Below are 12,750 nucleotides of genomic sequence, written 5' to 3'. Positions count from 1 at the left end.
GCAACTTGTGAGATGGTCACGAAGCACTGGAGAACTCTGGGATGTGTCTCCGAAGGGCGGGTGTGGTCCCTGTGTGTCCTCCTGCAAGCCGCAACTTGGACAGGGACCTCGGGGACAGCAGCAGCCCTGGGACTGTACCGTGCCAGTCCTGAAGAAGCCTGGGCACCTGGACAGCCAGTACCGATTCTAAAATGCCCTCTGCGATTTTTTAGTGAGAAAGAAAATTGGTGAGTTTTGGTTTTCTAGGTAAGCCTAAAGCTATCACGGCATTAGTACGATGTTTTCTTCTCATACGTTTCCGATCTGGTGTGTGTGCCCGTGCACACATGTACGTTTGGTTTTTTCACTGCCATCTTTATGCAATCTGAGATCCTCACAGGCACAGGAACGAGCGAGAGAGGCAACTTTTCCCTTTCTAAGTGTGTCTGCGACATTCCGCCTTACTAACCCACATGTCCTGATTCACTGACTCTGAGGCTGGGTCTGCTCATTCATGTCTCTCTCTCCTCGGAAGCCACTGAAAATGGAAGGGAGGATAAACTTTTTATAATAAGCCACTTCTGCTTTTATATTTTAATGAATATAATTCAGGAACTGAAGTCTGAACTATCTAGATCAATAAGACATATATATACATATATATATACCTTGTCACTTCCAATAAAGAGAATGTTACCTAAAATACTGAAAGAATTATAAGAAAAAAGTCAATGAACTTTTCCAACTTCAAAATACCACAAACTAATGAACAGGACATGAAACTACATAGAAGGAGTGAAACCTCCCCTGTGAGCACCTGAAGCGTACACCTGCGTCTCCCCTGGGAGGTCCTGTTCCTTCTGTGTCCACGTCACGGGAATGTGGCCACGCGTCCTCTGTCGCCTCCGGCAGGCTGCAAGTCCCCGCCTGGCTCAGGAACCCAGCTCCTCTGGCCCCTTGGTTTCCCCAACACCTAAGACCACACCCAAATACCTAATGCACTTTGCAATCCTTTCTGAATAATGGTCAGAATTCATTCATTTTAAATAACGGCAGTCCTCCTTTCGAAGCACTGACATATACATCACATTTCAAAAGATTTCTACTCACATCCCCATAAAACACTTAAAATATCCCAACACGTAATGGGAAAACAGCCATCTGGAAATCACGGCTCACCACAACTCGCTGCCAAAGCTTCTAAAGAGCTCAGGTTTTTTACTGCACTCGTGAGTTCGAAGAAGAGATGTGGTCACTACTGCTAAAAAGATGCTTGTTTCAAATCTGGAAGGAAAAAACCAGCAAACTCTGAGAGTCTTTAAAAGGTGACCGAACACCTCTTGGGTTTCAGGAGCAACCTGGGCGTCGGGAACGTCACCTAGCTCACCTTCAGCCACGCAGTCTTTGCGAGTCCCCAAGAACTCTTCACACTAACAGCCGTCAAAGAGGAAACAGGTTTTCCCATCTAGCTTCTGGAGGTCTGCGAGCACTGTCCACCTTCCTGACTCCTGCCTAATCACGCTGGCACGGTGTGCCACAGCAGGTGTGAGTGCGCAGGAAGCCCTGAGCGCACGCCCGGCCCGGCGCTGACGAGGACAGAGAGGAGGGCGGCTCTGCTCCGACCTCCAAGCGCCCTGACAAACAGCTCTTTAAGATCAACACCAAGGGAACGTCGTAACCTCAGCAGGCAGGCGTGCGCCCGCACGTGCTCGCACAGAGCAGGCCGGCGCGCTGGGGCTGGCGGCGTGCCCGATCCGAGCCGTTCCGATGGCGGAAGGCGACAGACGTGCGGCGACTCCATGCCACGCAGGAACCCTCCTGAAAAGCACAGGTCGGCATCGGCTTCTCCGCCAGCCCCTCCCGAGTGAGAGGGATGACCCCAGTCTGCACGAAATGGAAGGGGCAAGCGGGCTGGAGACAGCCACTGGGCAATGACGAAGGGCCCCTGCCAGGACTGCTACCGAAACAAGACTGGACCCTGCCCCGCAGGGCTGGGCTCCCTGCCCCCCTGGCGCGTGACGGCGACAGGGCAGGCGCAGAGAGTGAGCCTGCTGAGGAAGCAGGAGCACCTTCGGCAGAGGACACGGCGGTCTCTACGACCCCAAGGACGCGCAGCCATGGTTAAGGACAAGCCACCTTAGTTCCCCCGACTCTCTCGACTCATCTGAAGACCCTGAATTCTACCTTCCAGAAGAAACTGCCAGCATCTTCTCCAAACACCAACTACCACTACCCAGGAGTCGCTGAGAGCAGGAGTGAGGCCAGACGATGCCGATCGGAATGTTCCGCTAACGCACAACGCACGGTCTACACCGCCGGGGTCTCCCTGGGAGCCAGCAGGCTGCTCCCCGCGACCAATGCTCTACCCGAAGCTGTCGTCACAGAACAGGGTTTTGTGAACTCTCTCTCTATGTCCATTTGAAAAGCCCTAAATCACCAAATAATTTTCTAATATTTTGTTAAATAATAAGCAATATATATTCTTTCTAAGACAAGAGTACAAGTGTGTAAATCGAATCCCAATTCACTCTTAAGAACAAGACCAGCAAAATTCTGGTCTTAAAACTTAAAATTCTTCTTACTTTTGAGGATAATAGGAAAGAACATACCAGAGTCGTTCTACAAACTTTTCAGCGTGGACCTCGGCTTCACATGGAAGTGTTCCTTCCAACTGTAAAATTCTACGGTTTTGATTCTACCCCAGTTACACGAAAAGCCCCCCATGCGACTGCAAGAGCGAGCTGGAAGCAGGGGGTGCTGCTCGCGGCCAGCACCGCAGAGCTCGATTCTGGCTTCAGAGCGCGGGGTCAGCACGCGAGCTACGATGCGCGACCAGGTACATAAACCATGTAGTAAACTAAAATTCCGCCGGGACACGGGCGCTATCTACTTCGCGAGCCTGAAGACGAATAATTCATGCACGCGCACCAGGGACAGCCGAAGGCAGCGAGAGGGCGCGCTGCACAGCTGGACAGGGGTGTTTCACAGCGCAAGTCCACTGATCTTCCCATCCACAGACGAGGTCGTGTCAGGCTCCAGCACTGAGGTGGCTGTAAAGCAAGCATCGCACAGCCACAGCGGAGGAGGAGAGAATGACCACGGCCCACTGGGGTGAGCGGGTTCTGCCCAGACGCTGAACCACTTCGCCTCATCCTTAAAGTTTAGCCTTCTCCAAAGTTATGAGGACGCTTTCAGAATTTAAGGAACTTTTCTGAATTCTGAAGAAAAATTCATTTTCATGTGGAACAGTACTGTGAGTGTACTAAATTGCAACATTCTTTTTTTCGCTACCTGAATCTTAGACCCCAAGAGGCTGGGTAATTAGGTTGGATTTCATACAACCGGGGCCTAAATGTAAGGTCAGGTTTGACAATGGGACGCAAGAGGGAAATTCCTCACTTACCAGAAATTCTCCGTACCACACACTCTACAGGTACGCCGCAGCGACAGAGACGGCCCAGGTGGCCACGCGCACTCACGCATAAAGGCTTCCCAACTGTGATGTGTTCCACTAAGTTCTAAGGTCACGGAGGCAGGGCCATGCGTCATGTCTCATGTTTTAGCAATATCTGTGCCCCCAGTGCTTGGACAGCAGTAAAGATCTGCTGGACTGTCGGACTCACAAGGGAGAAGACCCAGACACGATCGGTCAATCCTCTGATCTTACTGATGAGCAGCAGAACTAATAGAATGCCACAACTGGGGAACAAGAGGCACGATTTTAAAATATCCTGGCTTGATGTTTAAGAAGCATTCTAAGTTACAGCGTCCCACTTTAGGACGGCACGCGAACCAGCAAATCAGAGCGCACCTGTCCGCACTGGCGAAGGATTCCTAAGACAACCATTACAAGCACCCACGACGTCTTTCACGCGATTCTACTTCGCAAACATCTCTCATCACTCTATCTACTCAACAGAAAGCATTCCAAAAGAATCGAATTTGAGAAATAACTACTGAGAGAACTGAACACAATCATGACTAGAAATAAATATCCTAAGGTTCCACATAAACAATCCCCTTTAAAATTTATACATATATATCTGTCATTGGCCAAAAGCCTGCAATTTTTGAAGTCTTTTTCTCAAAGGCGAGTGCACTCTGAATGAGCGACTCCCTTGCACATCTCTACCCCTGCCAGGCAGCCCGTCGACATCACGCCTCGGCCGGTGACCTGGGAACCACAGACTCTAGGCCACTAAGGAGATCACATCCTTCTCACACAAGGTTCCTCACGTGCTTGTTTTAAAAACAAAGCTTTTCTCCCGATGAACCATTACCGACTGATGAGCAAGCTTTCACCAGCACCTTTTCCTTTCTCCGAGGTCCAACTTAAGAAAAAATAAACGGCTACTACCAAGATCATCTTTCTGAAATAAAAATCAGCACAATCTTCGCCTCCTGATCACAGATAACACATTCTGTGTGACATTTCCCAAACTAACCTCCCATCTCTTTATTCCTGTTTAGACAGTTCTCCTTACAAAGGGTGAATGAGCGGGACATCAATCACTCCGGAATATTAGCACCTTAAAGATGTCTTTAGCAGGTCAATAATCTTTTCACCTTAGAAAGACTTTATCAGATCTGGTGTAAAGCCTGGATGAAAGCTCTGCATTAAGCACTCCTAACCACTGACAGTGCATCTCCGCCACACAAAGCCGGCTGCTTCCTGAGGGCGCAAGCCTCAAGGTCACGATTCCCGAAGCCTTGCAGAATGACAAAGGAGCATTACCTCCGGCCAAACAAGCTGTCAACACAAACTTTGTCATAGCTCAGATAAAGAAACTGGCAGACAGTGATAATAAGGTCTAATTTCCCTCCCTCCCGAGGGAGGTAAATAGATTTCAAATCAGTCTAGAAACCTGGACCCTGGCAGCCATGTTATCTTCCGGCCACACAAAGGAGGAGGACTCACTGTGAACTCGTCTAAAGGCTCATTGATCTCGATGTCTAACACTTCGTCACTGTACAGCGGCTCCTCCTCTGGCTCTTCCACATACTCGATGTGGCCTTCCGTCAGCGCAGCGTCGTGGCCTTCGTACTGTCCTTCCTCTGGGTACTCGTGAGCGTACAGTTCAGACCCGTCGGATTTGTGATAGACGAGTTCATCCTCTCCCTGCTCGTACTCCGATTCCTGTTCTCCAGACTGGTCATTGGCATTGTCGGACAGTTCGAATGATGTGACCATGCCGGATGTGGCATTGAGACTAACGGTGACACCCTGAGAACTAGAGAGGACAAAAAGACAAGGACAGGCACCCGCTAAGAGTAGCGCCCCAAACCAAGTCATTACATAAACTGACTGTTAAAAAGGCTGACGCCCTGCCCGGTGAGAGGTCACTCCGGTTCTGATGACCACACTGACCCCAGCGTGACGGCACGGAGCTCTCTGCGGTGCCCTGAGCCCGCACAGGCTCCCCCTGCACGCGGCGCCCCACCATCAGCTGCAGGTTGTGTGACCAAGAGAATCGGATGGACCACATCGGAAAACAGGTCTCACAAGGAGACGTTCAGGACTGAACGCAAACAGCTGCATTTCCTTCTAACGACCAGAAGAAAAAGGCAGGCATCTGCGTTCTAAGATTTGAAAGTAAAAATAGGAGTATTACTCTATAAACAGAAAATCGGACACAAAATTTTAAGAATAATATGTTTTCTTCTTAAAAATCTATGGCACAAATTATAACCTGCTGCTTAAAAATCAAAATATGATATATTTCAATGCTCAAATAAATTAAATTTATACTAGTCACAAATGTCAAAAAATTAGTTCCTAATTTCTGAGTAAAATAACAGGTTTTTAAAACTGAAAAAAAATCATATTCCACCTATTAAGTCACAAAAGCTAAATACCAACAATAAGATGCAAGATAACACTTAAAATGCAAGGTTTTGCAGATGAATCTCAGTCCCAAATATTAAGTATCCAATCCTAATAACAACAAAAAAATGAATATGTCACATAGTTGTGAAGAAATTATGTAGCTAAAAAACTCCAAAAGTATATTTCAAGGGCAATTTAACTAACTCAAAAGAACAAAATATACTATTGTCAATGAATGGAATTGGGAAACTTAAATACCTGACAGAATAAATTAATTTAAAACGGTCTTTTTACCTGTAAAAATGACTTTTATGTTAGAAAACCTTTTACAAATCTATAGCTCAATAAGGCATAAATTTGTTAATTGCATTTATAACCAAGAGTCTACGTTTCCATGATATTTCCTCATAAAGTTGAAAAAATTACTCCACCTACCAGAGTATATACAGAAAAAAAAAATCTTTCCTCTTCTTACAATAGAGCTTACAATGCCGACAATAGAAAGATAAGCATTATTGCTATAGGCTGAATGTGTTGAACCCAAATTCATGTGTTGAACCATAACCCCCAATGGGATGGTGTCTGGAGGTGAAGGCTCTGGGAGGTGGTTAGGTCGTGAGGGTAAAGAGCCTCATAAAGGGGACCCTGGAGAGCCCCCTCAACCCTCCCGCCTTGAGGACACAGCCAGAAGCCACCACCTATGAATCAGAAAACAGGTCCTCATTAGAACCTGACCTTGGACTTCCAGCCTCCAGAACTGTGAAAAACAAATTCATGGTTGAAGCCGCCCGGTTTATGATAGTTTGCTGCAGCCACCCGAACTGACTAAAACAATCATATTCAGAGAGTCGGCTAGAGTCTAAAGTATGACACAAACAAATTCCCAAAACGGCAACTCAGTAAACTGATAAAAACCATCTAGAATGAAAACAAAAGCAGCAACATTAAACTGCAATGAACAACATTAAGAGTCCAAGGTCACCGTGCCCACCCAGATAGAGCAGGCCTTTGTCGTATCTGCACTGAGCTTTCTCACAGCGTGCACTCGACAGAGCTCATGGGGGTCCTTAAACGCAAGACCTACACTCATTTTAAACATTTGATCTATTTATAAGAATATATATGTGGCTTCCACATCAGAGTAATATTGATAACCCATTTAGAATATAATCATATATTAAAGATAACACATTATTAATTATACCCATTATAATTCTAAATCACAAACAGTTCCCATCAATTTAAAGAACATTTTTAATGTGCTAATAATAATGAGAAAAATACCTGAAATTTTCTTCGTCTTCATTATCACTCTGTAAAAGGTCATCATTCAGCTCCTCATCTGACAAATCGGACTGATTCTAATCAAAATAAGAAGCCAAGTTAATGAACATAACTGCCATAAAAACACTTGTTACAAAAGTGCAAAATCACGTTGACCGGCTTGTTTGGGACATTTGTTGTTATTTAAACAAGTGACACACGGAAAGTTTTCTCAGTTTGATAAAGCCAGTGACAATCGAGAAATCCCAATATGGCACACTAACTACCCCAGACTAACTCTCAGATGCACGGTCAAGTAAGTATGGAAGCAGCAAGCAGAATGATCATATTGATCTAAGTCTGACAAAAAGAAAAAGGGAAGAGTCTTGGGGTGGTGTCCAAACCACCCCAAGACTTACGGATACCACTGTTTTCATGTGTGTATGAAAAGAAAAAAATAGTATCCTTAAGATTTTACTAATTTTAACACTGCTGGTTTCCAAAATCTAAAGACTTTATGAAGAATAAGGAGGGGAAACGGAATTTTAGAAATAAGCAGATTTTAGATAACTGGATCGTCAAACTGGAATAAGGGACTAAAACTGGTTTGTCCGACACAAATGACACACGGAAATACATTCGACTAGTTCAGGTCCGCAGCCCTGTTCCTGACAGGCCTGTGCATTCGTGATATCAGTAAATAGAGAAAGACTGGGGATTCTATCAACTTGTCAAATTTCTATAGTTCCAGGCTTTAAGTTAAATATATACCAGTATCTGGCGGGGGACTTTGCACTTTCTTTGGTGTATGTAAATTACTCCTCTCCCTTCAAAAGTCAGAAGAAGTCCCACCCTCACCACACACACATTAGGAAAAAAGTAAAGACAGGAAGACTTGATTTTCCACTTAAGGATGAAGCGAACGAGCAATCTTCTGCCAGTATTTTATAGCTTATGCGGTTTCTTGAACTTGTATTTTCTTCATTATAGTATTTTTGGTATAGGCCAAAAATATACCAATCTTATGTCCTCATTAGTCCAAAGAGACTCCATCTAATCAGTGACAGTAAAATAAGATTTAAAAAAAAAAAAAACAAAAAACAACAGACCATGTAGGTAGTTTACTTGAAGAAGGGCGGCTGGATCTGTATGAAAATGAAACACTGCTTAACAGACCCAAAATGACGTTTCACCTGGGCCCCCACCTAATCTGTCATCCAAACTAGGCCTGGGCTAAGCCATTAACAAGAGTGAGCCAGGTCTGCCTAGGTCTAGCTACCCGATTCATTAATAAACAAAACCACGAGAAATCTTTAAAAATTAACAATTCAATGAAAGCCAAGTATCATTCAATAAGAGCCTGCTTCCATGAGTTTTTTAGTTAAACTTTTGTGTCAAAAATCAGTGAACCACCAAATAACTCACCAAACAAACAAAAGCAGGAATATATGTGGCAATGGCCTTTGGTGGTAACGAATCTCACTTTAGAGTCTTGCAGATTCACCTTTCTGTGTTGATTCTGAACGTGATGCATAAGACGCGGAAGACATCAAAATACCCACTTTGCTGATAAAGCTGGAGTAGAGAGCCAGCCTACACCCTCGAGGCCAAAACTGATCATCGACTGCATGCCAACGAACATGGGGAGCCGTTTCCAGGAGTGGGGAGGCTGGGAGGGCTCCCCTCAGGGTGGTCTGCGAGAGCGGGGCACACGGAACCCAAGGGAGGAGGAGAGACAGTGGCCACGAATGCCAGGGAAATCCTTCGCCCAATCTCGAGCAGCGAGGGCACGCCTCCCCCAGGGAGAAGCAAGCCTGCGCCCCAGAGTGGCCCCCACTGCCCTGAGGCCTCCCGACCCCAGGACACAGTTACTACACAGGGAGCAGGAGCGGAGACACTGGGGGGGCGGGTCCCCAGTCATGCCCCGACACTGAAGGGACAGTGGGTGTGCCACAGTACCGGGCCGGCGCCAGCGGAAGACAGAGAAGCTCAAGGGGTGACAAACGGAAGGCACCTGCTGTCACCAGGTCAGCAGCCTGCTTCATCTCACGGTCGCAGCCTTTCATCTTTAGCCCATAACATGACCCTAACAACCTTCCCTGTAGACACAGATGACCTTGTCCTCAAGTAGCCCCTGACAGTCTGACGTGTTTGCTACACTCAGTACATGGTTTTTGGTGACTTCGGCCATCAACGTCTCTGGCCCAGCAGCAGCCCGGGAGTGTCTTTCCAGGCAGAGCTGCATCTCTATACGCCTCTTAGGAACCGAGCAGGAAAAAGGCTGCGGGCAGGCGGCCCGTGTCCCCAACCCGAGCTCCAGTCACAGACCCAGAACAATACGCTTGCTAATGAATACCTGACAAAAGGTCCGCTCTCGTCAGAAACCAAACGAGCACAAAGTAAACCAACTCGAAATCATTTCTCAGCAATCTTGCTGCCCAAGATTTTTAAAAAGTGCTATCAAAGCCAAGAAATGGGAAGATGAAAGACACGTTCATAACCGCCGCTAGTAACAGGTGCAATAATTCTGGAAAGCAATCTGGCAACATGAGATGAAAACCTTAAAACACCTAGACCGTTAGGCCAGAAATTCCCCTTTATGGAAATTTCCTAAGAAAAGAATCTCAAAAGCACAGTACGATCTGTACATTAAAACGTCGTGTAACATCTGAAGTTCACTTCCAAGTCACTCGGAGGTGGGGAGAGCGCGCGCCGGGATCGCTGACCGGAGAGGGCGGCAAAGACACGTGGGGACTGTCTGTTGCTCTCTCTTCTTTTGTACGTGCTTAAAACTTTCCATTAAAAAAGGTTTTTTATTTTTTTCTTTAAAAATCATGAGCTGGAAACAACCCCAATGCACATCAAAATGGCTGGTACACTAAAGTATACACAAACGATGAAATATCACGTAGCCGTTATAAAATATCAAAATAACACTTAACGACAAAGGGAAAATGCCAACGATACAACGCTAAAATAAAAGAAGTAATGTTTTATATACGTTGTATTTAAAGTACATTTAAAAACATGGAAAAAGAATAAAAGGAAATACGGCAAAATTTCAGTCATAAGGGTTTCTATCTATTTTTCTGTTATTTCTTTTTTAACGTATTTGAATCTTTTGACTCCCATAAAGTACAAGATATTTATTTTCCCTCAGGAAAGAAGAAGAAAGAGAGGAACAGCCACTGTTCCAAATTAAACCTCCCAAGTGTCCAAGGCGAGTAAGAGCTCTCCCAGCGAGGGTCAGAAAGCATGAGGTGGACATCACACGACCGGCCTGTTCTTTCCGAAATGGGACCGCGCTACACAAGTCAGCCAATTCAATAAAAGAAGAAAGGGAAGACGACTCGCCCAGAATAGCTGGCACCAGTGTCCAAACCAAACAGCGCTCCTCCACTGACTGTAAGAGTCCTGGCCAAGGAGACAGGGACAAATGCCTGCCCTGAGGGGTTACTAGGGCGAGTGGGATGGACACGGGGCGGGGGTGGGTGGCGGGGGGGGGGACACGGCAGGCTGCCCGGGGCCAGGAACTCAGCTTCACGGAGGAGCACTTACTACATCTGAACGCTGTAAGTCTAACCCGTCCTCTTCACGAAAGCATCTTTAATGATTACAAAGGAGAACTGTGGCTACATCAGGATGGTGGGGCCCCAAGGACAGGGAGGGCACTTCAAGGACGCGCACACTACCTTGCCTGTGACCAGGACACAGGAAGGACCACCGACTTCGCTTTCAGTTCTTCCGATGTATCCCCATTCACTTAATGGGAGATCGAGATTTACAGGCAACTAAAGAAATTCTTATACAGAGTTCCAGGTGATGACAGAGCCACTTAAGGGAGGAAAGGATGGGGTAGGCCAAAACCACGCCACCTGCAGGCTGATGGTGCAGTAAGAAACGGGACACAGAAAGGAAAGTGGTTTCAAAAGAATCCTATGACAAATTCTGCATCGGAGACAACGCTTATAATGCAGCACGGCAATTCCACGAAGATGGCAGAGCTGGCACGTCGCCGAGCGCGACGTCGTCATCAACTACATCACAAACGACGTGAAGAAAACTCTAATCAAATCTGATAAATCAGACAAGTTATGTGACCTGATCGCCTGAGAGTATAAAGAGCGTGCGTGTCACTGCAGAACTATCTTAATATCTGATGAGAAGAGCAAGTGCTTTTAAACTGTTGATAAATAAAAACTTTAGTATTTCATTTTAATCCTTGGTTTTTTACTTCTATTTTTAATGTACGTTCAAACTATATTGGTAGAGTGATATATCCATGTATACACACAATATATAAATAAATACACACATATGAGAGAGAATTTCTTCAAAGTTTTTACTTGATCAAAAAGGTTTAGAGAAATCTACGTTAGGTTTTAGACTTTTATTCTTATTTATCTGAATATCTGTGTATTTGAGTAGGTTTATCTTTAAGCTTATCTCTGAATACTCCCAAAAAGTGAATTCCAGATGCAGTGTGCCAAATGCGAGCCTCCAACTAGTAAGCTCCTTACCAGGGCGAGTGGCAGTTTGATATTACTTCTTGCACAATCGATACCTGCTAAGAGCCCTGGACACAGCGAGAACTAAAATATTTGCTTCGAAGAATTTATTGCTTGAATTCTAAGTTATCAGAGAATTTACTCATAGACAGCTCTCTATACATTTAAAAAATAATTCAGTTCACAAAATTTTAATCGATACCGAACTTTCCAGTAACGCATCCCACACATAAAAAGTATTCCTATATGTTGAGTGCAATTAAATGACTAACGTTTAGTTTCAGGAAGGCCTATATTTCTTACCTTTTTGCCAGAGAGCAAATCTTCTCCAAGTAAGTCATCTTCAAGTTCACTGGGGAGAAAAAAAGACCTGCCATGTATTATCCCCATTACACTGGAAAGTTTATAGATCTCTGGGATAGCTTCCCAGGACTTTAGGGCTTGGGTATTTTCATGTTGTTTGCCATACTTTCCTTTTTCTTTATTAATAACGAGAACTTATTTTCAAATATATAGGTAACACGGGTCCTTTAAGTATGAGAGGCTATGATACAGGAGGCAGCTCTCACTAGACTTCTTAGTTTTTCACCTCGATATGAGATCTTATTGTTTTGGACCTGTTCAGTGATCAGTAAAACAATAAACTATAAATAATATCTATGCTTTCTCCTACCTCTGAAAGTCTGTGATGAAGGAGGAACAGATGCCCAGTGTCATTCACTAGGGACGTCGGAAAGGAAAAGCCCTGCCAGGCCACCGACGCCCGTCACACCCAAGAACTAGAACGCTGAGAGCCCGATGCTGTCGCGGACGCACGAGCAAATCGCGGCAACTAAGGGGCTTATCTTACTGCGACATGCAAGTCACAGCAGTCGTAGACCATTTTCCCGTCAGCCTGTTTATGTTTTGAAGTGACGGGGAACAGGTTTCCTCATATTAAAATCAAAAGCCTCAGCAGACCGTCGCTTTTCTTATACTTTCGGAGTGTGCGTGTGTGCGCGTGTGCGCGTGTGCGTGTGTGTGCGTGCACGCTCCTACACAGATATATTTCCGTATTCACTAGTAATCAGAGAAACGCAAATCCAAAATACAGTGAGATACCGTGTCACACATACCGCCGTGGCAGAAACGCCGGGGGGATGGAGCCACAGGGGCTCTGGGGCTGTGCGCCCC

At 45.6% G+C, this 12,750-nt stretch overlaps 1 protein-coding gene across 1 annotated transcript in view; it reads right to left on the bottom strand.

Moving 5' to 3' along the window:
- Positions 1 to 12,750, bottom strand: part of RBM33 (RNA binding motif protein 33) — a 124,229-nt gene that overhangs the window by 92,208 nt on the left and 19,271 nt on the right. The window contains exons 4-6 of the mRNA XM_023536733.1: positions 11,881 to 11,929; positions 7,091 to 7,167; positions 4,898 to 5,210 (exon numbers count right to left, since the gene is read on the bottom strand). Coding sequence (XP_023392501.1) covers positions 4,898 to 5,210; positions 7,091 to 7,167; positions 11,881 to 11,929 — 439 coding nt within the window. The remainder of the gene's footprint in view (positions 1 to 4,897; positions 5,211 to 7,090; positions 7,168 to 11,880; positions 11,930 to 12,750) is intronic.

This window comes from Pteropus vampyrus, unplaced genomic scaffold (genome assembly GCF_000151845.1).
Source record: "Pteropus vampyrus isolate Shadow unplaced genomic scaffold, Pvam_2.0 Scaffold168, whole genome shotgun sequence".
Classification (NCBI taxonomy): Eukaryota; Metazoa; Chordata; class Mammalia; order Chiroptera; family Pteropodidae; genus Pteropus; species Pteropus vampyrus.
The sequence above is the reverse complement of the archived record's forward strand: the minus strand, read 5'-3'. Positions and strand labels throughout refer to the sequence as shown.